General features: G+C 41.0%; 1 protein-coding gene across 7 annotated transcripts in view; it reads right to left on the bottom strand.

The window, feature by feature from the left end:
• Positions 1-27,499, bottom strand: part of INVS (inversin) — a 519,828-nt gene that overhangs the window by 259,491 nt on the left and 232,838 nt on the right. For 6 of the 7 annotated variants that reach the window (XM_033929645.1, XM_033929646.1, XM_033929649.1 and 3 more), the window contains exons 5-7: positions 16,946-17,119; positions 14,408-14,575; positions 2,313-2,493 (exon numbers count right to left, since the gene is read on the bottom strand). In XM_033929645.1, coding sequence (XP_033785536.1) covers positions 2,313-2,493; positions 14,408-14,575; positions 16,946-17,119 — 523 coding nt within the window. The remainder of the gene's footprint in view (positions 1-2,312; positions 2,494-14,407; positions 14,576-16,945; positions 17,120-27,499) is intronic. The other variant, XM_033929648.1, reaches the window with a different exon arrangement.

Genomic DNA, 27,499 nt, shown 5'->3' with positions numbered 1-27,499 from the left:
TAGAACGAGTACAAGTAGATCGATTTTTCACTTTGTCAAATTTACAGAGACTAGGGGGCAATCGAGGGGACAAACGATGAAATTACAGGGAAATATTTTTAAAACCAATTGGAGGAAATTTTTTTTCACTCAGAGAATAGTTTAACTCTGGAACGCGTTGCCAGAGGATGTGGTAGCGTAGCTGGTTTTAAGATAGGTTTGGACAAGTTCCTGGAAGAAAAGTCCATAGTCTGTTATTGAGAAAGACACAGGGGAAGCCTCTGCTTGCCCTTTATCAGTAGCATGGACTATTGCTACACCTTGGGTTTTGGCTAGGTACTAGTGACCTGGATTGGCCACCGTGAGAACGGGCTACTGGGCTTGATGGACCATTGGTCTGACCCAGTAAGGCTATTCTTATGTTCTTATGTGCTGGGAGTGATTTTTCTCCAACAGCTGATGATCAGCACAAATAGCATAGCTATTCATGTGGAGCAGTGCCAGTAAAAGGGGAAGAGCATTTGCTAGATACAGCTCCTCCCTATACCTCCTGCCAAATTTCTTGCGGCTCTCCCTGTCCACCAATCAGTGCTAGCAGGACTTCCCAAAGCTGCTGATCAGTAGCTGTCTCAGCTGATCGACTGACAGGGAGAGAAGCAAAGAAAAATAAGTGCCCCCTCCCCCAAGTTCCCCTCATGCAGGCCCCAAGGCCTGACCCCCCCCCCAGCTGAGTCTCCTCTGAAAAAAAAACACCTGATGGTCTTTTGAGCCGCAGCTGCAGCCCTCTGACCCCTCCCCCATAACTTTTAGTTGTAAAAGTTTAGCATGAGGGATGTCCATTCCCTCCTGCCCTCATACCGTATATACTCAAATATAGGATGAGATTTTTAGGCCAAAAAAATGGGGGTCTCGTCCTATATTCGGGTCATTACCCGACCCCCCCCCCTCCCGGACTTGATGCAGGTCTCTGGTAGGCCGGGACAGGAGGGATCCCTCACCGTCCTGGCCGATACTAACAATTTTTTTTACCCCCCCTCTTCCTGCATACCTCTTCTTGCATCCCTGGTGGCCCAGTGGTGTATGGGCAAGAGCAAACTTTCCGTGCTTCTGCCCTGCGCTCCTCCTTCTCACCCTCAGATCTCGCGGCCAGCGGGGCAATGGAATACAGGAGTCAGCTTCTTGAGCTCCCGCCTGGCCTTGCGCCGCTCTCTGAATGGCAGCAGCCATTCAGCGAGCGGTGCAGGGCCAGGCGGGAGCTCGAGAAGCTGGCTCCTGCGTGCTGGTGCACTATTGGCTGCGAGATCGGAGGGCAAGAAGGAGGGGCACAGGGCTGGAGCGCGGAAAGTTCACTCCTGCCCATACACCGCTGGACCGCCATTACATCTACTTTTATACCACATTCTTGACCAAAAATTTGTCCAAGCCCCAAATGCCCAGAAGAAGACCTTTTAGACATGAATTGCCCAGTCCCTCCTGCCAGAACACCCGAAGCCGCCCTCCCCAAACCCCAAATGTCTGCAGCTGGAGGAGTGCAGAATTCCTAATGCCACCATCTCGCCGACACATCCACCCAGCAGGAGGGATGCCAGTCCCTCCTGCCAGAACTCCTGAAGCTGTCCCCCCCCGAATGTCCACGGCAGAAGGAGTGCTGAACTGATCGTGGCAGGGAACCTGTCCATCAATTTAGTACTTCTCCTGCCTACTGGCCGGCAGGCCTGCCTTCACAGAATGGCGGGCTTTCCCCTTTCCGGGTGCATTGTGGAATGAACCAGGCACCTATCAGCCTGAGATTCCTTGTCGCGATCGCAATTTGACCTAAACAGAATTTGACCCTTAGACATGATTTTACATCATCTAAGTCACAATGTATAAATTCTGTCCAGGCAGCCTCCTAAAACTTTCGATTATCCCTGCAGTACGACTAAGTCTAGGTCGGCCCACATTCTGCCCAATTTCACCCTCACCACTCTTTCAAAAATGCCCCTTTCAGCTCTGGGTGCACAGCAGCATTCAGAGGCCTAAAAAGTCTTTGGATACGTTTAAAAACCCGTTTTTATTATCAGCACTTGAACGACCTGTCTTTTAGGTCGCCCAAGTGCAGACGACTTGGGCAGGTTTTTAGACATATTTTTGTTTCGATTATGAACCCCCTAGCGTATGGAATCCAGAAGGGATGTAAAAGAATTTCAATTATAATGTGCTGCAAAAAACATTTGCTGCATTTAGTGTGACAGATAAAAAAAAAAGTGAAAGACATTGGTGTAGAGATTAAACGAACCTGAAGACTCTTTCACAGATACTTTGCTTTCCCAAAAGATCAAAAACCAAATTACCTAATAAAGCTGACCAATGTAAAGGAGTTCGAAATAAGTTGTCATAAGATGTTATGTTGCAACCTTCATAAGAAGTCAGAACATTTACTACTGCTTCATTCCCATCAGCAACAGCAAAATGCAATGGCGTTCGTCCTTCATAATCTTGCCAGTTTAATAAAGATTCAGTAGGTGCAGCATCCTGTGTTCAAGAACATCAAAGAAAAAATATTCAGTATTTTTTGGAAATCATCATCCATTTATAGTAGCATTACTAACTAATATCTTCAAAATATCAAATTACCTTTTTCATAGTTCTATTGCTTACCTTCTGTGTTTAATTTCTAGCCTTTCATAAGATTAGGCTATATAACCTCTTAAAAAAATTCTTCATAGAACCTGTTCTTTAACTGTATGTATGATTCACAGTCCTGGTCATTCACGATATTTTCCGATCACAAATGACCGGGCAGGAGAGGGCAGCCGGAGCGCCGGTGAGTGAAGGAAATCATTCGCAGTATGCTCCGACCGTCTCTTCCTGTGCTAAAGTTGGGCCTCACCAATCAGGAGCTGTGTGTCAAAGCAACTCCTGATTGGTGAGGCCTGACTTTAGTACAGGAAGAGGCGGTCAGAGCATACCGAGAGTCCGTTAAGAGTAATCGGAAATCTTTGTCATGATATGCTGCCTGATATTTCTTACTTTTGCAGCCCTTAACAGAAGGAAACACAAACAGAACATGTGATCTTCTATTATTCTTCTGTGGTAGAATATCAAATCTGTCAACCAGGTATTGTGGGGCAAGTCCAAAAGCTACTTTATAGTAGAAACATCCCAACTTAAAGATTATTTGAGCCTCAACCAGAAACCAGTGCAGTTCGATGTAACAAGGCGTTACGTGGTCAAACTTCCTCAAACCGTAAATCAGTCTTACCGCCGTATTCTGCACCAAGGTCAATTTAGCCAGATTTTTCTTGGTGCTTTTCAAATAGACTATATTACAATAGTCCAATAAGCCCAAAAGTAATGATTGAACAAGAGTTTTGAAAGCAGCAGTCTCAAAGTAGGGTCTAATAGTACGTAACTTCCATAAAGTGTAATATCCTTTCTGGACCACTATGTCAATCTGATAAGTGGTTGAGTTTCAGTCATAAGGAAGTATCTGTTACAGCAGCCAAGGCCCCCAGTTCTTATCAGCCGATGGCATCTTCATTTTTACTTCACTGCACTCCACTCCAGCTGGGCAGCAAGGAGGGCATAGGAAAAGTCTCTTAAAGTGGGCAAAGATAAGGTACAGATACAAGATTCAAAGCAGGATGAAAATTCATACAGACTTTTCTAAAAATTGCATCCAGTAAAACACAATTATTTCAATAGGTTTATCACTGCCTTATCATTTCACAAACTTAGTAATATTTCTAGTAATACATTTCTAGTAAAACATTACTTCATAAGTGCTAAAGAAAAGATTAAAACACTAAAACAAGAAGTCCTTAGTTGCATGAAAAACAAAACAAGCTGAAAACTTTAAGGTTCAGTCTCTTAAATTGTACTCTGCAATTGTAGGCTGGTGATTCTGGTGACAACAGTCAATCCTTTTATGATAGCTAATGAAGAGAAAGTCCTAGTGTGGTATGCTGATCCATGTTAGACCTTAGTACTATGGATATTCTTTCGAGGTTTCGGGCACTTGCTAAGCCACTTTCTCTGTAGCTTGCTCTTCTGTGTGGGGAAGTTCATCCCCCCTTTGGATAAACTGTAAATGGAAGACTTCAACAAATGTTACAAAGATGATTCTATAAAAGTGCATCAAAAGTGCAAACAGCAAAAATTAGTTAACAAACGTCACCATCTTCATCTTCGTTTACAATGTGGGCCTTATACTTGTGCAGGCCACATACCAGACAGTCTGCATCAAGTTTCAAGTTTTATTTATTCTTGATTAAACGCTTAATTAAAGTTTTTCTAAGTGAATTACAATAAATAAAATAACATGTACTTTTAACAAAGTATTAAAAATAAGCAATTTAACAAAATAATTAATTATAAAACAAAACAAATGAACAAAACAGTAAAAAAAAAAAACCTAGATAAAAAATACACAAAAAACAATAGATAATTTCAAGGATAAGGTTAAAAGAAAAGATATAAAAAACACATTCCTTCCCAATGTGTTTAATGTCCTTATTGGCTCTGATAGCAACCCAATAAATTTCATTATACTAACATAGTACATGACGACAGATAACTAATTGGTCCATCCAGTCTGCCAATTAGTTATACCCATTATAAATACATGATTAAATTAACTTGTCTCTTCTTTTATATTTCTGGGTCATAGACTGTAAAGTCCACCTGCTATTGTCTTAGGTTCCAAATGCTGAAGTTGCTGACCAAGCTCACTCCAGCCTATCCAACCATCCTGTTTGCAAGATATCTACCATAAAGTCTGGTCAGCAACATCCTAATGTTCCAAGTTACTGGAGTTCCCATTGATGCCCTTCCCAGCCCATCCTACACCAAATCACCACATATGGGACACAGACCGTACAAGTCTGTCCAGTACCGGCCTTAGTTCTTTAATTTACATATTTCATTTTCTAATTAGAGATCCTCTATGTTTATCCCACGCTTTTTTGAATTCCATCACTGTTTTCCTCTCTACCTCGTCCCTCGGGGGGGGCATTCCAGGCATCTACCACTCTCTCCATGAAAAATAATTTCTTAACATTGCTCCTGAGTCTTCCTCCCTGCAACCTCAAATTATGCCCTCTAGTTTCACAATTTTCTCTTCTCTGGAATAGATTTGGTTCTATATTAATACCTTTAAAGCAGTGTTTTTCAACAAGTTTCAAGTTTCAAGTTTATTAAAATATTTGATTGAACGCTTTTCAGGATACAAAGCGTTTTACAAAGAAATAAAATTGGATATATTAAAATTACAAATACATCGTAAATAAAAATTGTTACTTAAAAAATTAAAAAAACGAACTGGGGTAACAAACACATGGAACAGTAGGAAAGGAGGGAAAAGAAAAAATACAATAAAAAAATAAAAAAAACAAGATGAGTTAATCAGGTTGGGTTAGAACATAAGGATAATGTAAGAAAAGGATTTACAATCTTGAAAATCTAAGAGAAAAGGATTTACAATCTTGAAAATCTAAGAGAAAAAAAAAGGGGTATATACTCAGAGTTTAATACAAAACGATAAAATTAGGAATGAACCGAAAAATAAACTTTTAGTTAAAGGCTTCTTTAAAAAGAAAACACTTTAAACTATTTTTGAATTTATTCAAATCTTGTTCAAGTCTTAAATGAAGAGGAAGGGAGTTCCAAATGGTAGGGGCTGTAACCGAAAAAATAAGGTCACGGCGAGTACCTATGACTTTCAAAGAGGGAACATAAAGGGACGCTTGTGAGGAAGATCTGAGAACTCTAGAGGGGCTGTAGGGGATCAGAAGCCTGTCTATAAATGCAGGTGTATTATTTCTTAATGTCTTAAAGACTAATAGTGCTATTTTATAGGGCAAAGGCACACTTGTTTCATGAAAAAAATCACGAGGCACACCACCATTAGAAAATGTTAAAAAATTTAACTCTCTGCCTATATTGACTATATATAAAGTAATTCTCTTGAATAGGAATCAAATAAACACAAAGAAAGTATTTTATAATTACTTTATTACAAAATAAAAATTATAAAATACTTTATTCAGTGCGAAACCTGGGCCTGTTTGGCTGAACACAAAGCTGATATTCTGGCTGGAATCGAAGAAAGACACACACGTAGCTCTTCGTCAACAGCTCTCAGTCTCTCTCTGTATTTGGTTTTTATAGCATACAAAAATAGACAAATATACCCTCCATCCTTTTTATTAAACCACAATAGCAGTTTTTAGCGCAGGGAGCTGCGCTGAATGTCCAGCGCTGCTCTTGACGCTCATAGGCTCCCTGCGCTAAAAACCACTATTGCGGTTTAGTAAAAGGTGACCATATTGTAAAATATAGACAGCAGATATAAATTCAGAACTGTGCATAGTAAGTGAAGGGAAGTTTTCATCTCTGGGAATTTACCCAGTTAACTATTAAGTTATTTGGGCAAATTCCTTTGAAAACTGTGGTAATACTGCCTCCACTTTGCTAAATTTAAAATAAAATCATTTTTCCTACCTTGTCTGGTGATTTCTGGTTGCACTTTCTTCTTCTGACTGTGCATCCAATCTTTCTTCCCTTCTATCAGCCTGTATGCTTTCTCTCCTCCACACCTCATTCCCTCCCCCAACTTTTTCTTCCTCTCTCCCTGACCTTTCTTTCTTTTTTTCTGTTTCTCTTCTTTCCTTCTGTTTCCCTGCCTGCCCCCTTTCTTTCTTTCTCCCTGCCGTTCCCCAAGCCACTGCCACTGCCGCTGCCATCGGGGAACAGGACCCACCAATGGATAACAGGCCCCAAAGCCGACGCCGACGCATGCTCTCCCTGACGTCAATTCTGCAATTGGAGAGGAAGTTCCGCCCAGCCAGGCAGTGATTGGCTGGCCCGAACTTCCTCTCCGACTGCAGAATTGACGTCGGGGAGAAGAAGACTTATCTGCTCGATAGATTAGATCGCCAAGACAAAGTGAGTCCTGGGTGATAGACTCACTTTGCCTTGGCGAGCTACTGGCGCCCCTGCCTCGGGCCCCCTGTCAGCTCCGGGCCCGGCGGCCCTGCGGCACACCAGGCAACATCTCGCGGCACACTAGTGTGCCACGGAACAGCGGTTGAAAAACACTGCTTTAAAGTATCTAAATGTCTGTATCATATCTCCCCTGTCTCTTCTCACCTCCAGAGTATACATATTTAGGTCTTCCAGTCTCTTCTCATACTTATTTTGATTAAAACCCCTTACCATTTTCATCGCCTTCCTCTAACATAGTAACATAGTAGATGACAGCAGATAAAGACCTGAAGGGGCTATCCAGTCTGCCCAACTGGATTCAATTTAAATTTTTTTCTTCTTAGCTATTTCTGGGCAAGAATCCAAAGCTCTACTCAGTACTGTGCTTGGGTTCCAACTGCTAAAGTCTCCATCAAAGCTCACTCCAGCCCATCTACACCCTCCCAACAATTGAAGCCCTCCCCAGCCCATCCTCAACCAAAAGGCCATATACAGACACATGCCTGCAAGTCTGCCCAGTACTGGCCTTAGTTCTTCAATATTTACTATTATTTTCCGATTCTAGATCCTCTGTGTTCATCTTTGAACTCTGTCACCGTTTTCCTCTCCACCACCTCTCTCGGAAGCGCATTCTAGACATCCAACACCCTCTCTGTAAAGTAGAATTTCTTAACATTGCTCTTGAATCTTGAATAGGCCTGAGTTGGCGCATACTACGCAGAAGCATTAGCAGGGCGTGACAGAGACCTTCCTAGTTCTGATCAGATGGTCTTATATACATGCAAACACCTTTAAAACTTTGAAAAAGTCAGGATAATACAGGTGCTTCATTATCTCCAGGCGTCGGGAGTTGTGGGTGATCTCCGTGGTGGACGGACGCCTTTTGAATTGTTACTGGGCCCGGTCCTAAGGAAGGGTACTTTGTCGGCTTTGTATAGATGCCTTAATGTTCGGGGAGATGCGCTCCTGCCTTATATGACAGCTTGGGAGAGGGATTGGGAGTCGGCTATCCCTTTGGATACTTGGGAGGATATCTGGAGGGAGGTGTCTTCCGCGGGTATTGCAGCTTTTTTGGTTGAAAACGGATATAAGGTTCTTTTTCGGTGGTACTACACCCCTCAAGTTTTGGCTAGGTGGCGTGGGGATGTGAGGGGTCTCTGTTGGCGAGCTTGTGGGGAGGTGGGAATGTAGGAGGGTGAGGGATTTGGGGGATGTGGTTTTCCATCATATTTCTCGGATCCTTGGCAGGCCGATCCAAGTTGACTGGAGACATGCTCTTTTATTTTGGCACCACTTGGATCTGGAATGGGGAGCTGCTCTGTTCTGTAAGCTGGCTTTTACTGCAGCAAGATTGGTCCTAGCCTCCTCTTGGAATCAAGTACAGCCCCTCAAATGGCACTTGGTGGAGAGGCGCTTGCAGAAATGGCAGCTTCTCTACCAACTTACAGCTTTGCAACATGGTAAACGTCATGGCTATGCCTCTATTTGGCGCTGTTTTAGGGAGTCTGTTTTATAGGGCTCCCTGGTGGTGTTTGAGTTGGGGGCTCGGTCCGAACCTGGGTGGGTTGTGGCCCCTTTTTGATGCTGGTCTTCGGGATGTTTCTCTGCTATCCTATTTTCTGTTTTGAGCTTGCTGCCCTCTTCATTTAGTCTAAGGTCTGGGTTGTGGGATCTGTTGGGTCTGTCATTGGGGGAGGGGGGTGGGGGGATGTTTCTGCTGGTGTGGAAGGTGGTTGTTCTTGTACTGTAGGGTTTTTGGGTTGTCTCATTATTCCCTATTGGTGCTACTTTTGCTATTTTGTGTATGTTATTGTTGGCATTTGTTGTTTGCCTTTTTCATTGATTTCTCTAATAAAGCTCTTATTTAAAAAAAAAAAAAAGAAAAAGTCAGGATAATAAACAAAAGATCAGGAAACCGATATATAGAATAGGAAAAGGGGAATTCACTATTTCTGTAAGGTGTTAGGTGGGCCAGAATCATAGAGGAAATCAGGTAAAGAACTCTAATGACTCCATTTTGGGGGCAGTGACTTTCTGTCTGTTCTTTGTTCAGTTATTCTCGCTTTGAGCCTCGTGGGTCTAATTGATAACAGATGGGCTTGAGCTGGGTAGCTTGATTTCACATTCCAATACTGGGCATAGAAGAAAATCTTTCTTGCATTAAATATGAATGAATATATTGTGTGGATCTATGGATGAAAGGGGCCCCGAATGAATGATAGATGCTAAGAATGATGTGAGAAAATGATTTGTACTTATATTTAAAGGTTTTGTATAGATATATATAAGATGCAAGAAACTCTAAGGAGAAATCCTGAGGCAACATCTGGAAATAGTTAGAATCAGAAACGCTGTACTAGTCTCTAGCATAGAAAGGGATCTGGGTCTTCTGTGTGTATGTCAGTGAAACTTGAAACTGCCAGTTATTCAGAGCAGGGGGAACAGCCCCTCCTTTTTTTCTGTGCTAACAGGGACATAAACTTTTCAGAATCTTCACAATTGAAGGCACATGCAGGCTCTCTTGAAACAGATAAGCAGGTTTAGATTTAAAGTTTTCTTTGGCTAAGTTATAAAATGTTTTTGCATATTCAGAAATGAATGTAAACAAAAATATGATTTCTGAAACTTTTATTTCATGTTAAAAGTAAGTTCTTTGTCCAAATTTAAGGACCGCCTCTGTTAATGGATTGGTTGACAAGTAATGATGTCATGCAAAGCAAAAGGTACATATTGGGGAGCAATGAATTATCGGGTTGAGATCTTTGTTAGAAAGGCCAGCATTTGGCAGCTGTAAAGATCTCCCGGTGACGTAATAATCTTTTGAGAATATGAATAATTAATAAAAAATAATATTTTGGAACCTTTTACGTCATGTGCCATTTGTCATGTACTTTTTACCCCCCCCCCCCATGAGCAAACCTGGCTGCTCAAATGGAACCCCAGATGGGACTGCTGCTTAAGAGAGCGCTTGTGTCCAATTACCCTGCTTAATCTACCACCCCTCAACCTCAAATTATGTCCTCTGGTTTTACCATTTTCCTGTCTCTGGAAAAGATTTTGTTTCAAGTATTTGAACGTCTGAATCATATCTCCCCTGTCCCTCCTTTCTTCTAGGGTATACGTATTCAGGGCTTCCAGTCTCTCCTCATATGTCTTCTGGTGCAAACCTCCTATCATTTTCGTCACCCTCTTCTGGACCGTTTCAAGTCTTCTTACATCCTTTGTCAGATACGGTCTCCAAAACTGAACACAATACTCCAAGTGGAGCCTCACCAACGACACGTACAGGGGCATCAACACCTTCTTCCTTCTACTGGCTACGCCTCTCTTTATACAGCCCAGAATCCTTCTGGCAGCAGCCACCACCCTGTCACACTGTTTTTTCACCTTTAGATCTTCGGACACTATCACCCCATGGTCCCTCTCCCCGTTCGTTCATATCAGCCTCTCACCTCCCAGCATATACGGTTCCTTCCGATTATTAATCCCCAAATGCATTACTCATCATTTATTTGCATTGAATTTTAGTTGCCAGATATTAGACCATTCCTCTAACTTTTGTAGATACTTTTTTATATTTTCCTCTCCCTCTTCGGTGTCTACTCTGTTACAAATCTTGGTATCATCCGCAAAAAGGCAAACTTTTCTTTCTAACCCTTCAGCAATATCACTCACAAACATATTGAACAGGATTGGCCCCAGCACCGAACCCTGAGGGACTCCACTACTCACCTTTCCTTCCTCCGAGCAACTTCCATTAACCACCACCCACTGTCCGACAGCCAGTTTCTAATCTAGTTCTCCACTTTGGGTCCTGAGGAAGGGGAGGGAAAGTCCTGTAAGCTCAGGTGAAGACCCCTGAGAATTTCCCTGTTGCAGCAGTAGCAGGCCAAAGCAAGGCCAATATAGCTAAGACCTAAAATGTTTGCTGGAAAAAGCAAAATGTGCTCTCTGACTAGAAACTGTCAACTCTGAAAGACACTTTGTGCTCTCTGACCAGAACCCACTTCTGCTTTTTCTTAGAAGCAGAGGCAACCAGAAGGCGCAGTTAGAGAAAAAACCAATTCTGGTGAAAAATATAAGTAGCATGATAACTTTATGGAAGTTTCACAAGAAGAAAGATGAACCACGAATACGAGTGTACAAGAAGGCTAACCACAGAACTAAAAAGCCGTTAGGCCCTTGTGTTTGAGGGAGGTTCTTGATATATTAAGAGAACACTTATGGGGAAATGAGGGTAGAATTAGATGGAAAAAGGCGTGACACAGTATCACTCAATTATGTTAACCAATCCATAGATTAATAAATGAGATAATGAATATGATTAACCAAATGAAAGTGTGAAGTGTAACATGCACCAACGTGGGCCAGAGCTGTCAGAATCATATAAAAGAAAGCTCTTTGAACCAAGGAGTCAGAACTCTTTGGAAGTTCTCCATCAGCCTGGCCAGCCTGGTGTATGCTCTATTACTCTGTATGCTGTGTGATTTGTTCCTGTAAGCTATTGCTATTTGATTATTAAACTCATATTATTTGTATCAGCATAAAGAGAGTCAAGTGGTCTGTCAGTGGAGGCCGTAATAGCCGGCTCTTCAGTCCTAACTTTAGCCCTTCAAGTATTTTCAAGAGCCTCCTATGAGGAACCGTATCAAAGGCTTTGCTGAAATCTAAGTAAATTACATCTAACATATGTCCTTGATCCAGTTCTCTGGCCACCCAATCAAAAAATTCAAGCATGTTCGTTTGGCATGATTTACCTTTTGTAAAGCCATGTTGCCTCGGATCCTGTAATGTATCAATTTATATATAAATTTCCTTACAATTCTTGCCTCTCCTAACACTCTCACTTCTCTTCTTCCACATATGCACACATTCAGGTCTACTTGTAATTTCTTTCTATAAACACATCTAACATTGTATCTTGCAAACATCAATATTATCCCTGCTCTCACAACAGCAGCTAACAAATTGCATTAAATCACATTTTCCACTAATACAATTTCCTCAGATCACTGTCTTTAAGCCTGCTTGTAATACTATCTCAGCAAAACTCCTATTTACACAATTCTTCACCATAAAATTTCCCCTAGAATGGGGGGGGGGGGGGGGGTTTCACTTTCCAGTCCCTCATCTCCTTTATACAATTCAAAACATAACTTTTAATCTCTGGCATTGTAGCTTTCAAAATTAAACTATGCATCTCACCATATAGATATAACTTATATCCTGGTTAATACTATTATTGCGATCATTCCAACTCCCCCTTCCAAATTCCTTAGATACCATTCATATTTAGAGTTCACAGACTGAAATATAACAATTACACATCCAGAGGTTACCCAAACTGAAGTAGATGACTGCAACAATAACTAGCCAGTGCAGTGTCAGTGCGGCAGTACTTCAGGTTGCAGGTACAGTGTCTAATCTCCTGAAGGAGAGTCAAAAGGAGCAAATGAAGCATTGGAAAGAGGGGTTGTCTAAGTCAGAAGCAAGAACCTAACAGGAATGTGCTTGACTGTTGGAAGAAAATAAACTTCTTACAGAAACTTGCAGAGATACATGTCAGCTCAACACTAAGTTTGTTGTGCTGCAAGAGCACCAGGATAAAGTGCCAGAGCTAAGAGCTACATGTACCACAAGACCAGCTGTCAGTAGAGAAACTCCACTGACTAGGCTATATGAATCCAGGAGGGATACGTTAAAGGAGTTGGAGAAGCTGGCTGTCCACTTCAGGAGAGTCTCCAGCAAGGACTACTCTGGTGAAATACACTGAAGGACTGACTGAAGGATACTAGGAGAAAACTTGAAGAGATCTCTCAAGCATGGGATTCCATGAAGGAAAAAGCCTGTGCTTTAGAGGAACAGCATAAGTAAGCCCAAGTGGTACTGAAGGAGGCAGGCTGTAAGAGTAGTAGCCTGGTTGATACTAAAATGGGTGACTCATCTGATGTTCCAGAGTTGTGAAAGAGTTAATATAGAAATACAATGCCACCATTGAGAGGCTGGTAAAGAGAACCACAGTGGAATTCTCAAGGAGTGGCTGCTCTTTTAAGTTTTGTGTTCAGTTTAACTCTGAACCTAGGAACAAGGGCAGGGCCAATGTCAGGGGAGGGTAAACAGGGCATTTAGAGGCTTGGGATCCTATTGGTTAGTTGCTGCCAAACTCTTACTACTCACCTTTATGATTCCAGCTTTATTTAGAAAGTCTGAAATTAATCGGGGTGGTCGGCTCCTGATGAAACTTTGGTGTGAAATGGAGAAGTTCTGTAGAGCGTACAGCAGTTTGCCCGGATTCCATTATGAAGACTGGATTACAGAGGAAGTTGTTTGAATTGTCATACAAAAGCATCTGGATTAAAGCTAAGTTGACTATTTTTACAAAATGTTTTCAATAAAATCCGCTTCATACTTATTAGATTGTGAGTAGACAAAATAGACCATTTTGGAGGTTTTTCTGACTACTGATAGCTTCTATTAAGAGATTCAAGGCATGATAGCTTTTTCTAAGCCTTGTTTTTGGAGAACCTGAAGTATTTTCCTCCATTTTTGAATAACTGGGTGAATAGTCAATATTTTTGGTTTGTTTGGTCATCAGCACAGGATTCAATTCGTTCGTGTGCATAAACTGCTCCTATACCTGTATGCCTATGAATTAAAGCACATATAATTGATTGTAAACATACAATATGCACCTAAAAATATAAGCAGGTGAAAGAAATTTGAAAAATGCACAAAATTAGGGAAAACATTGTTTAAAAAGGTCGAATTTTAGTCATATACACCCTATGAATTAATAAAGTATGTCTTTATTGCATAGAAAATATTAGAAATGTAATTACATGAAAAAGCCCTAAAATGCCCTAAAATTATAAGAAATTACATCCTGGTGGACTATTTTGCCTTCCTGAAATTAATTAGCAAAGTTAATGCTCCACCTACATACACTAAGGGGTCCTTTTACTAAGGCATTCTAGCCGTTTTAATGCGCGCTAAATATTAGCTCACGCTAAAACACCTTGGGCTCCTTTTACAAAGCGGTGCTAGGGCCTTAACGCGTAGAATAGCATGTGCGGCAATTTAGCTCCTTTTGAGCAGGCGGTAGATTTCTGGCTAACACGTGCTAATCCGGTGCGTGTGTTAAAACCACATACCGTGGCATTTTAAAAGGAGCCCCTAGGGCGCCTTAGTAAAAGGACCCCTAAGACGTGTGTTCATGATTCTTCAAAATTATAAACCATTTTATAATCCCATGCCACTTTCCAGCTGGTATAAGAAAAAAGACTGTCAAGGCGTATTCTTCACTTACTTAACTCCTAACTCATGGCTTATTACTTTTCTTTAATTTGTACATGACATCTACTAAACATTTCTAAAACAAATTTTATTTTTAAAAAGTTATAGCAACAAAACAATGCCAGAAGTAAAATCTTTATCCAGCACAAAGAACCATATATAATCTTACCAGAATACATTTGACTGTGTGAACTGCACTTGGGTCCTTATTGTTAGCTGCCCAGTGAAGTGGGATTTTTCCTTCAATATCAGGAATTCCAATGTTAGAGTCATGTTTAATGAGAAATTTCACATGGTCTGGATGATTGTAATAAGCACTCCAATGTAAAGCAGTCTGCTGTGGGATTAAACAAAATTTGGTAATTTTACCAAAGGAAAACCCCCCAGTAAGCTTAAAGAATTTTTTAAAATTTAGGGCCCCTTTTACAAAACCACAGTAGCAATTCTGCCACTCTAAATGCCCAATTTCTATGGGCTTCAGTGCATTTACCGTGACAGCATTGCTACCGCAGCTTTGTAAAACACCCCCTTATATTACCCCCATGTTTTATACTGACCACCACCTGGTCTATTTAAATAGATTGGCTTAGAAATGTAAAAAGAAAATTACATATTTAGATCTATAGCTAAGCTAACTAGATACAGATATAGATAGAAATATACAGATATATCTCAAGGGCACCTCATAGAATAATCTTACAATTCTACTTCAGACCATCCAAAATGCTATAGGGGAATCTGGTGGGTAGTAATGCAATGGGTTTCTAGTTTAAATATGAAAGAAGAATATTGATGTTTATATTTTTTTTTTTTTATATAGAGGCTGCAGCAGGAATAGTTAGCCCCTAATAATGTGGACTTGATAATATCACTATTTTTATTTTTGATATATTTCCTTTACAGTTGTTAAATTACCTGAACTTGTTATATGTTGTAACAATTAATAAATTCATTAAAAAAAAAAAATAAAGAAAATAAGAGAAAGATATTTTAAATTTCAGGAGAAAGATGGGTTCAAAGGAATATTTAAAAAAAAAAATCTGAGAAAGGGAGAAGGCCTGCCTAGAACAAGATAATAAATATGTGATTCATAGAAGGACCAAGAAAGAATATACCATGAGATGAAGGCATAAAATTAAGAAGGCATAGACCATGGATATATTTAAGAATGGGTTTTTTCCCCCAATAAGAAGAAATGTCCATTTTATACTTAAAACAATGCATTATTTTGTGCTATAGTTGGAAGCAGGGCTGAGATTTGGCACCAAGAATAACTACCCAAAGATTTTTCCAGAAAGTTGACCCTGATCCCTCCGCAAAAGGGGCGCAACAAGAAACAAAAGAACTTGTAGAGAGTTGGTGTCCAAGATGAAGACTTTTATTAAAACAAAATAGATAATCCACATAAAAATGTCTAGGGCCTGAACCACTGGAAACATTGGACCCAACATGGTCTGTGTTTCGACACTATATTCTTCTTCAGGGGTCCTCTGGATAAAGATGTAGGTATGAACTTAAATTTTATCTGAATATATACTATCTTAAAGTGAATTAAAACCAATTCCTAGTGAGAAGGCATAAGTGATATGTGGAAATTTAAACAGATATTTAAGAGAAAATGGTGACTGGTGCCATATCCTAGAGAATGAGTGACCTCTAGAGTGATAGGGGTGGTATAGATGGAAACTGTTGGTGAGTGTGAAGTGTCAAGGGGGTGAATAGACATGATCCAGAGTGCATATATTTAAACATGCCTCAAATAAACAACCCTATGGAATGAGGTAGTGAAAAGTGCTACAGCTGAGAAGAGTATAGATAAAAAGAACCCTGTAAAAAAGAACCCTATAGAATAAGGTAGTGAAAAATGCTACAACAAGGAAAGTATTGATGAAAATGTCTAAAAAAAGCTACATACCCTTTGGGTCCTATAGGCAGGCTATAAATGAACAGAAAACCATAAATAGCAAATAGAACATAACAACTTAATAAAACATAATAAAATGCCACCAAACTTTAATAATTGAGGCTAATGAAACTAAAATTAAGTAATAAAACACATAGCACCATGATGTGATAATGCATCATGAGCATGTGAAAGAGACTGATGGAAAACACTGAACCGTAAAAACACAATAGAGAGATCAAACATTATTAGACCCAAAATTATGACTGCACTATATTAGCCTTAAAGCAATGACAAACAAAAAATAGATCTAAGCCCGTACAAAATTTTCTTAGGCCTGTTCACTGTCGGGTGTGATTGTTTTCGTGATTTGGCTTTTGGTTTAAATTTCTGTTTTCTTCTCTCTTTAATATTTCCAAAATGTATATACATATTTCCTAATTGCATATGCCTACTTTATTTTCTTGCAGTAGTTTAGGTTTGGTTTTAGTTTGTTAGTCTTTACGTTTTTCCCAGTTTGTTATTTCTAGAAGGCTTATACCATACATTGCCTCTGGTAGTTGGTTCAGTTCCAATTTAACTCTGGGCTTAGATCTATTTTTTGTTTGTCATGGCTTTAAGGCTAATATAGTGCAGTTCTTTTTTAACTGATTTTATTTGTGTTTGTAAACAATTTTGTTAATATCCATGAAAGGTGATATATAAAATTTTAATAAACCATAAACCATTTTTCATTTTGTGATTGTGTGAACTCAATTTTATAAATGTAGTTTTCCGTGAACAGACAATATGAGAGCTTGTTACCTTGTTTCTGTCTTGTGTGTCTACCTCTCCAGGTGCCATAACCTTTAGCAGCAAAGCCAGGCACTTTGGATTCTTGTGCCGCGTAGCCAAGTGTAACGGAGTCATTTCTTCTAGATCCTTTTGCATCCAGTCTGCTTTCCGTGCAAGCAAAAGTTTCATGAAGCGATAATTGCCCTACATTCAATAATAATAGTATATTTTAATTTACTTTAAAAATTAAGACAAATTTTAAGTAAATTCTGACCATATAATTTATGTTTGAGAGATGCTATTCAAGAGGTAGCTGAGCTAATATATAGGATTTGCTTTTTACTTGCTATCACAGGGCTGTCAAATTACTTCTAAAAACTGCAGGGTGGGTGGCATGTGCCAAATTTACTAGTCATTTAGATGCAATGTCAAGATAAGTCACAAAGAGACAGAAGCCAATCAAGATTAAACACTATCTACAGCGGGAAATCAGTTCAATCAAACTCTGCCACCATATTTTCAGACTTTTAGCTCTGAATACATGCAGTTTGCTGCCAAATCACCAGTGAATATTGACCCCATTACTGTTTGCAAGTGCACCTTGATTTAAGTTGTGCAAGGAAGCTTCTTATTAGATACATGCTAATCTCATGGTGAAGCATCATGATAAAAATTGTAAATAAATATGAAAATAGCACACCAGTGTCCTGGATCATCTATAAAATTAGCGTTATTGCTCAATTTCTGACCCAGATTGCTAAGTTCAATTCATGCCATTGACATGTATAAATGGGCACACACATACACTAAATAGCAATTTTAGAAAAGTCACTACCTACATGATCATTGCATGGTACGGTTTAATATTAAGATGGGTATAGAGAGGGCTCATTCTAAAGCAAAGGTTCTAGACTTTAAAAAAAACTAACTTTGTTCAGATGGGGGATTACATCAAGGAATTGTCTGGGTGGGAACGTCTGGAAGGAGTGGAAATGCAATGGGTAAAAGTGAAAGGAGTAATTGTAAGAGCGACAAACCTTTTTGTGAGGCAAGTAAGAGGAAAAGAAGGTGCTTTGGTTCTCAAAAGTAGTATCTGAGAAGGTAAAGAATAAGAGGTTAGCTTTCATAAAATATAAAAGATCATAGAAAGAGCACGAAAGGCAAAAATATCTGGAAAAGTTAAGAGAGGCTGGTCATGTAGCCAGGAAAGCAAATATGAAAATGGAAGAAAAGATAGCTGAAACGGTAAAACGGGGAGACAAGATATTTTTTAGATATATTAGTGATAGGAAGAAGTGCAAAAGTGGCATTGTGAGACTGAAAGGTGAAGGGGAGAAATATGTAGAAGCTGATAAAGATAAGGCTGAATTGCTTAACAAATATTTCTGTTCAGTGTTCATGGCTGAAGCACCGGGAGCGGGACCATAGAAGACTTTGGTGAGACCTCATTTAGAATATTGTGTACAATTCTGGAGACTGCACCTTCAAAAAGATATAAAAAGATATAAAAAGGCTACTAAAATGGTGCATGGTCTCCGTCATAAGGCATATGGGGACAGACTTAAAGATCTCAATCTATATACTTTGGAGGAAAGGCGGGAGAGGGGAGATATGATCGAGATGTTTAAATACCTAAGTGATGTAAATGCGCATGAGTCGAGTCTTTCATTTGAAAGGAAGCCCTGGAATGAGAGGGCATAGGATGAAGTTAAGAGGTGATAGGCTCCGGATTAATCTAAGGAAATACTTTTTTACAGAAAGGGTAGTAGATGCATGGCACAGTCTCCCGGAAGAGGTGGTGGAGGCAAAGACTGTGTCTGAATTCAAGAAAGCGTGGGATAGGCATGTGGAATCTCTTAGAGAGAGGAAGAGATAATGGTTACTGTGGATGTTCAGACTGGATGGGCCATTTGGCCTTTATCTGCCATCATGTTTCTATGTTTCTATATAACCTTACAATTTCTAGGATGCATGTTCTGGGTGGATTTTTAAATATATGTGTACTACATATATTTAAAAAGATTTCCAAAACATTTATACCGCCTATGAATTATGCATACTTGTGAGCTAACTGCTCATTTAGACCTGGATTTTCAAGAAATGAGGAGGAAATTAATAGTGTCTTTCTGCTTTTAGAAAGACATCAAAAAGGCAAACTTCAATGTCTAGAATTCTGCTCCTTGACTCTTTTCATAAATGTAGTTTTTTAAAAACTTGACAATTCCATGCATAATACCCTATGTGGATCCAATGTGCTTTTGCACATGATAAAATGACTAGTCCCACTAAGGGGGCAATTCTATAAAAGTTAAGCGCCAAGGTCCAAATTCTATAAATGGTGCCTAATTCAGTAGGCACCTAGAAAAGAGGCACCTACTGTATGTCAATCAATGTTAGGCAATGCTTGTAGAATTATACCTGGCTGCACCTAAATCGACTTAGGCGCTGGTAGGTGTCAATGTTAGGCACCAGTATATTAAGCCAGGGTTTTACAGGGCGTAATATACCAGCGCCTAACTCAATCCATGCACAAACTCCACCCCCTAACCATACCCACTTTCCATGTAGGTGCAAGTAGGTGCCTACTGGCTGATTAATTTTTTAAATATTTTTACTTGATTTTTAATGGCACTTTCAATTATCAGTACCAATTAAATCAATTTTAAAAATTAAGTTAGCTGCCTAGATCAGTAGACGCCCCAATCTAGGTGCCTATTGGTAGACACCTTTTATAGAATTAGTGCCCATGTGTATGCCCCAAAACAGGAGTTAGGTGCCCACTCGTACACCTGTTTTATATAACAAATACACAGTGTTGTGCCAATTACCCATAAAAAGTAATTACAGTTACTTTTACTTCTCAACTTAAAGTAATTAGGTTATAGTAATTAACCCCCTCTTTCAAAAAGTCACATTAGGCTTTTTTATCACCAGCTGTGACAGTATTAGCTCTGACGCTAATAGAATTCCTATGAGCGCCGGAGCTAATACCGCCATAGACGGCGATAAAAAAGTCTAACGTGGCTTCGTAAAAGTGGGGGATATATTACCTATCCAGGAAAGTAGACAATTATTGATTTTAATTACCATTTTTGGGTAACTAATTACTTTTCCTTTACAGATGAACATGACATGAATGCAAAAGTTGCATTCAGTCATATAAACATTGTATAGTCATAAGCTCATGACTCTTGCATAGGCAGCAAAATTGATGTTAAGGTGTGGGTACTGAACACTGAAAATCAGATAATCATATAAATAATATTTAAACAAAAGACTATGGAACAAGTGCATATCAACCCAAAGTAAAATTTTGTCTTCCTTTTATCAATGGTTAGAGCTACAGCCTCAGCACCTCGAGGTCAGGGCCGCCATCAGGGCAGTACCACCAGTCCTGCATTCAGGGGCCCGGAGCTGACAGGGGGCCCGGGCTCCCCCAGGGTCCTAGGTCACAGTCTAGGGGGAGAGGCGGTCCGCCCCACGTGGACAGGAGAGAGCTGGACGGGGGACCCGCGGAGTTCAATACATCTCGAGCCGCGAGGCTCGTCTTCTGTTCCTGCCTGCCCTGCTGCTCACATATAGCCGATCGCAAGTGTTCCCAGATGTCAGCGCTGACGTCGGAGGGAGGGCTTAAGCAAAGCCTGCCCTCCGACATCAGCGCTGACGTCGGAGAATACTTCCGGTTGGCTATTTGTGCGCGGCAGGGCAGACAGGAAGCAGAAGACAAGCCTCGCGGCTCGAGATGTATTGAACTCCGCGGGTCCCCCGTCCAGCTCTCTCCTGTCCACGTGGGGCGGACCGCCCCTCCCCCTAGACTGTGGCCTAGGACCCTGGGGGAGCCTGGGCCCCCTGTCAGCTCCGGGCAGGAAACAGAAGACAAGCCTCGCGGCTTGAGCTTCGTTTTGCTGAGAAAGTTGCAAAGATGGGCTGGGAGGCAAACGCGGAACACAAAAGGGGGGAGGGAGTGCGTTTTGGACACAAGGCATGAACTTGGGAGAGAGGAAGGGAGGGAAAGAGATGCTGAGGTGGGGGAGAGAATGGGTTTTTGGACACAAGGCATGAACTTGGGAGAGAGGAAGGGAGGGAAAGAGATGTTGAGGTGGGGGAGAGAATGGGTTTTTGGACACAAGGCATGAACTTGGGAGAGAGGAAGGGAGGGAAAGAGATGCTGAGGTGGGGGAGAGAATGGGTTTTTGGACACAGAAGGCATGGACTTGGGAGAGAGGAAGGGAGGGAAAGAGATAGTTGTGTACACGGGGAATAGAAAAAAGGAGAATTTTTGGTCATAGGTAGGGAGTGAGGTACAGAAAGTGGCATACCAGGGTGGGGGGGGCAGTCCGCCCCGCCCCGGGTTTACGTCCCAAGGGGGTGCACAGCTGGCCACCCTCCAGTGTTCTCCCTAGGCCGGCAAACTGCGGTTCTTTAGTCACTTGAGTGCCACCGCCGCCATCGGGAACAGGCTGGCGCCAAGTTCTCCCTGCTTTTCCCTGTGGGGCCGGCCAACTCTCGCCACTCGCGTCAATTCTGACGTCGGAGAGGACGTTCTGGGCCAGCCAATCGCTGCCTGGCTGGCCTAGAACGTCCTCTCCGACGTTAGAATTGACGTCGGGTGGCGAGAGTTGGTCGGCCCCACGGGGAAGAGAAGCAGGGCGAACTCGGCGCTGGCCTGTTCCCAATGGCGGCAGTGGCAGCCTATTCCCCAGTGGCGGTGGCAGCATTTTCCCAATGGTGGTGGCATAGGGGAGGGCAGGGAGAAAGAAAGAAAGGGGGGACAGGAAGCCAGAAAGAAAGAAAGGGGGCAGGGTGAAACAAAGAAAAATGGGGCATGGAAAGAGAGAGAGAGAAAGACAGACATACAGGTGTGGAGAGAGAAAGAAGGGGGCAGGGTGAGAGAGAGAAAAACAGACATACAGAAAGAAAGGGGGTATGGAGAGAGAGAAAAAGAAAGAAGGGGCAGGGTGAAACAAAGAAAAAGTTTGGGGAGGGAATGAGGTCTGGAGGAGAGGAAGCATACAGGAGGCTGAAAGAAGGGAAGAAATATTGGATGCACAGTCAGAAGAATAAAGTGCAACCAGAGACTGATGAAATTACCAAAGGTAGGAAAAATGGTTTTATTTTCAATTTAGTGATCAAAATGTGTCTTTGAGAATTTATATATGCTGTCTATATTTTGCACTATGGCCCCCTTTTACTAAACCGCAATAGCGTTTTTTAGCGCAGGGAGCCTATGAGCGTTGAGAGCAGCGTGGGGCATTCAGCGCAGCTCCCTGCGCTAAAAACCGCTATCGCGTTTTAGTAAAAAGGGAGGGGGAATATTTGTCTATTTTTGTATAGTTGTTACTGAGGTGACATTGCATAAAGTCATCTGCCTTGACCTCTTTGAAAACCCGCGGAATATAAATGATAATTAACATTTTCTCTGCGTACAGCGTGCTTTGTGTTTTTAAAATTTTATTGTTGGTAGATCATTTTGACTTGACCACAAAGGTAAAGGGGAGGGAGGGAGGGGAACTGCTGAAAGACATCTAGTAATCCTTGAAGGCTTGACTGTGCAGGGAATTATTTTTGTAAAATCATGTTTTGTTATGTGACTGGCATTATTTAGACTTTAATTTCTATGAATGAATAGAATGAAAATGATATAAATTACTTGCTTGTTTTTATGTGCGTGTGCTGAAGGAAAGTGGAGAGAGAGTGGGCTGAGGACGCTGAAGGGAAATGGGGAAGAGAGAATGGGGAGAAGACGCTGATTTATAAATTGACAATTGTACAGAATATTGTTTCTTTTTTATATTCATCCATAGCTGCATGTTAATGATGTGCTCATATGCACTTATTTATCATCATAACATATACATCATCATTAACATGCAGCTGTGGATGTGTAAGGACAGGCTGAGGAGGATGGATGGGAAGGAAGGAAGGTGCACATATCAACATATCGTACATTTTTAACATGCATGATGCAGCTATAGGCAAGCAGAGGAGGATGGGATCATACAGATGTATATGTTCAGATATGCGCTCAGATGTGTAGTTTTTTTCTGATATATTTATTAAGCTTACAGTATTTATAAAAACACATTTAATACTTGTTACAAAAAATATTGTGCAATTGTGATCTACTTCTGGCCTACAAAGGTCAAAAGAAATCCTTAACTGAGATTTTACATTCAAAAGTGAATTATAGCTACTAGCACTATTATTTATTAGTTATTTATTATGCAGATGTTTGTTAGTTTGTTATTAGTTCAGTATTAGACATATGTTAGTTTAGAATAGATAGGTATAGATTAGTTTAATTTAGGTTAGGTTAGGGCCCTGCTGAAAGAGTCTACCTTGACGTGGTTGCAGGCTTACAAATCTTTTGGTCAAAGAGTGCGGCGACAGAGAAAAGTATGTGTGTATTCGGCCCATGGAAGAAGGGGGGGGAAGGGGTGCGTAGGGGGCCCAATAGGATTGCTCAGTAAGGGGCCCAGAAATTTCTGATGGCGGCCCTGCTCGAGGTTGTGGGTTTGAATCCCACACTGCTCCTTGTGACCCTGGCAAATCACTTAATCCCCTTTTCCCCAGGTACATTAGATAGAGTGGGAGCCTGCCGGGACAATTAGTGAAAAATGTTTGAGTATCTGAATAATCTGTAATCCAAATATAATTGAGGGATATGCGGCATATAAATTATTAAAAATAAAAAATAAAAATTGTGATTACATCTTAAAAATTGTGTAAGTACAAACTGGTTTAGCAGCGTCAATATTTGACAACATCACAATATTTTTTTTTCAGTTTATAACAATGTATAATAATAGTCTTGACTTAAAATTGTTAGAACTTTTTTTTAAAATCCTGGAACAAAGTCAGAAATAGGCATTGTTGTTGGCAGGCCCGTTAAAAACAGCTGAAATCTAAAAGAATCCTTCCACAACGCTATTAATCTGAAAAAAAGGGAAGTTTTTTATTTTCCTAAAGTAAAACCTTGTTCCACTTGCATCAAATACAATTACATTAAATTGTTTTGGAACAGAACACTAACAGTTTGTGGGTATCATTAAATTTATATCTAAGTTTAGTTAGTTGGTTTTTACCATAAATTGAAATCTGTGTTAAATTAAGTAGAACACAGGAGACACCCTCAACCAGTCAGAGTAAATTGCCCACTAACCTCTTAACAATCAAGACAAGAGGGATAGGGACTGGAGGCTGGAATACAGAAGTGACTCCCCATTCTGGGTGATAAGAATTGGAAAATAGTCCAGTCTCTATGGGTCCCTGGAAACAATTCTAGAAGTAAAGAGAATTATTTGCCCTGGCCAGTAAGGGACAATATGGATCATAGTCCCTCTGTCCTGCATAAGTTTCAGTAAGGGTTTTGCTATTAGAGGTGTGGAAGAATCTACATACAGAAGATCTGTCTTCCAAATATGAAGGAAGACATCAAAGCCAATCTTCACTGTGACTTCATTCTGGAGCAGTACTGAGGGACTTTGTTGTTGAAATTAGTGGCAAAGAGTTACATTGAAGGAGTGTCCCCTTCTCAGTAGATCTCTCATGCTAGGCCCATGTTGAGAGACCACTCATGTGGTTGCATCACCCAGCTCAGCCTGTCCACCAGACTGTTGTTCTTTTCAGCCAAGTAGGTGGCCCTGAGCTTCATGCAATTTCAAGTATGCCTCCCTGCTTGTTGGTATAGCATATTGTAACCTGGTTGTATTGAATGACACGGGGACAAATTTTTCCCCATCCCCGCAGGAACTCAATTTTCCCATTCCCGTGAGTTTTGTTGCTGGCCCTTTCCCATTCCTGCAAGTTCTGCCTTATCCACACAAGCTTCGAACACTTATGATTTTAAAGTGTTTGAACACTTATGATTTTAAAGTGTTTGAGGCTTGTACAGATGAAGACAGAACATTGCAGGATTGGGGCAGGGATAGGAAAAGCACTCACCAGGATGGGACGAGAAAATGAGTTCCCAAGGAGAAGGGGAAAAATTTGTCCATTTGCATGAGAACAATTTTGTGTATGAGCTAATCGCTGAAAGCCTTGAGAGCATTTCATATTGCCCATAGTTCCAGGAGATTATGCACAACTGTCTCCTACTGTGTGACCACTGATCTGAGTGTGGAGTCCATTTACATGAGCTCCCCACCCCAGCCTGAATGCATCTGTAGACAAATCTTGAGAGAAGGAGTAATTTGGAATAGAAGTCCCATTGATAAATCGAGTTAACTGTCTGCCACAAAAGAGACTCTTGCAGAGCAGGAGTGACATAGATTACATTGGCCAGGTCCCCCATGACAAATAACCACTGGAAAACTAGAGTCCAATGGACCAATCACATATGGAGATGTGCCATAGATGTCAAATGGATGGAAAAGACCATGTGGCCCAACAATCTCAACATCTGCCAAGCCATGACCTGCTGGCTCTGGTGGGCCTGAAGTACAATTCAGACCAGGGTTTCCACATGTTGATCTAGACCAGGGTTTCTACATGTTGATCTGGGAAAAATACCCAAGCCTGCACTCAGTTTAGCAGTGCTCTTATGAATTCCAATCTTTGAATGAGGAGCAGATGGGAAGTTGATGATGACCCTAGCTTCCAAATAGTTCTGCAAAATGGATATGCCCCTTGTTTTTAACTGCTCTTGTCCATCCAATTGTCCAGATAGGAAAATACATGAATGCCTAATCTGCAAGGTGAAGCTGTGACTACTGCTAAACAATTGGTGAAAACCCTAGGAGCTGATAAGGGCCCAAAAGACAGAATGCAGTATTGGTAGTGATGTTTTCCTACTTTGAATCTTAGGTACTTACTGGGACCGGAATGTAACATAACATAGTAAATGATAGCAGATAAGGACCTTCATTATACATCCAGCCTGCCCCACAGTCACATTTATTATCAAGGCAATATTGAACCAACAATCCAGTATATTATTACATTTTACTTGCTAAGTTGCACTATAAGATGTCTTCTCTTTCTCTGAGATAAGCAAGACCTGTACTCAGATGATACTTGCTCCTGATCCATCCCTGCCATTTTCAAGGTTCAGCCCTGCACTGGCCCTATTTCTCCTGCTATTGAGCCAGCCTTCCTGATCTGTTTTCCCACATATGGGACACAAACCCTAAAAGTCTGACCAGCATGGGTTACACTACACCACTTCTGAAGTTGCCTCAAAGCTAACTCCAGACCATCCTGATCCATCTTGCCATGACACAGACTATGGAAGTCTGTCCAGCATCACCTTCACTTCCCCATGGCTGGAGCTGCTGTCAAAACTAACTCATAGTAACATAGTAGATGACGGCAGATAAAGACCCGAATGGTCCATCCAGTCTGCCCAACCTGATTCAATTTAAAATTTTTTTTTTTTTTTATTATTTTTTTTTTTTCTTCTTAGCTATTTCTGGGCGAGAATCCAAAGCTTTACCCGGTACTGTGCTTGGGTTCCAACTGCCGAAATCTCTTTTAAGACTTACTCCAGCCCATCTACACCCTCCCAGCCATTGAAGCCCTCCCCTGCCCATCCTCCTCCAAACGGCCATACACAGACACAGACCGTACAAGTCTGCCCAGTAACTGGCCTAGTTCAATCTTTAATATTATTTTCTGATTCTAAATCTTCTGTGTTCATCCCACGCTTCTTTGAACTCAGTCACAGTTTTACTCTCCACCACCTCTCTCGGGAGCGCATTCCAGGCATCCACCACCCTCTCCGTAAAGTAGAATTTCCTAACATTGCCCCTGAATCTACCACCCCTCAACCTCAAATTATGTCCTCTGGTTTTACCATTTTCCTTTCTCTGGAAAAGATTTTGTTCTACGTTAATACCCTTTAAGTATTTGAACGTCTGAATCATATCTCCCCTGTCTCTCCTTTCCTCTAGGGTAACTCCAACCCATCTTGATCCATCTTGTCACATAGAAGTCCATCCTTCATCGGCTTCACTTTCTCATTGCTGGAGATGCCATTTAAGCACCATTCCTGCGTGTTATAAACAAAGTTATAGCTGTTGGTCTGTCAAATTATGTTTTCAAAAGTAGGTATAAGCATCCTTTAGATCCAGGGAGCATAGCAAATCTTTTTTCTGAATCACTGGGATTACAGTGCCAAGGGAAACTATCCTAAACTTTTCTTTGTCCAGATATTTGTTCAGGATCCTTAGGTCTAAGAAGGGACAAAATCCTCTTATCTGTTTGGGAACTAGGTAGTACTTGGAGTAAACACCCTACCCTTTTTCCCGAGGTGGAATAGGCTCAACCACATTGACCTGTAAATGGGAAGAGTTCCTGTAGAAGCTGGTGCTGAGAGCTTTTAGACACTCTCAGAGGGAAATATGGCATAGTAACCCATGCATACCATCTGTAGTATCTACTGATCTAAAGCTACAAGGAATCACCTTACCTAAGTAGGCTATATAGCATGGTTACTTTTACTGTGGCTATGCTCTTGTGGAACCAGTCAAAAACTCATCCCCTGCTTTAACTGGAGAGTTGAGTAGACTTTTTCTGACCCCTCTTTTGCCTCGGTCAAGAGTAAGAGCTGTGGGGAGGCAGAAGGAAGACTCCTATGCTTTTGAG

This window comes from Geotrypetes seraphini, chromosome 2 (assembly GCF_902459505.1).
Source record: "Geotrypetes seraphini chromosome 2, aGeoSer1.1, whole genome shotgun sequence".
Taxonomy (NCBI): domain Eukaryota; kingdom Metazoa; phylum Chordata; class Amphibia; order Gymnophiona; family Dermophiidae; genus Geotrypetes; species Geotrypetes seraphini.
Note: the sequence above shows the minus strand (reverse complement) of the source record. Positions and strands in the feature narration are given on the sequence as shown.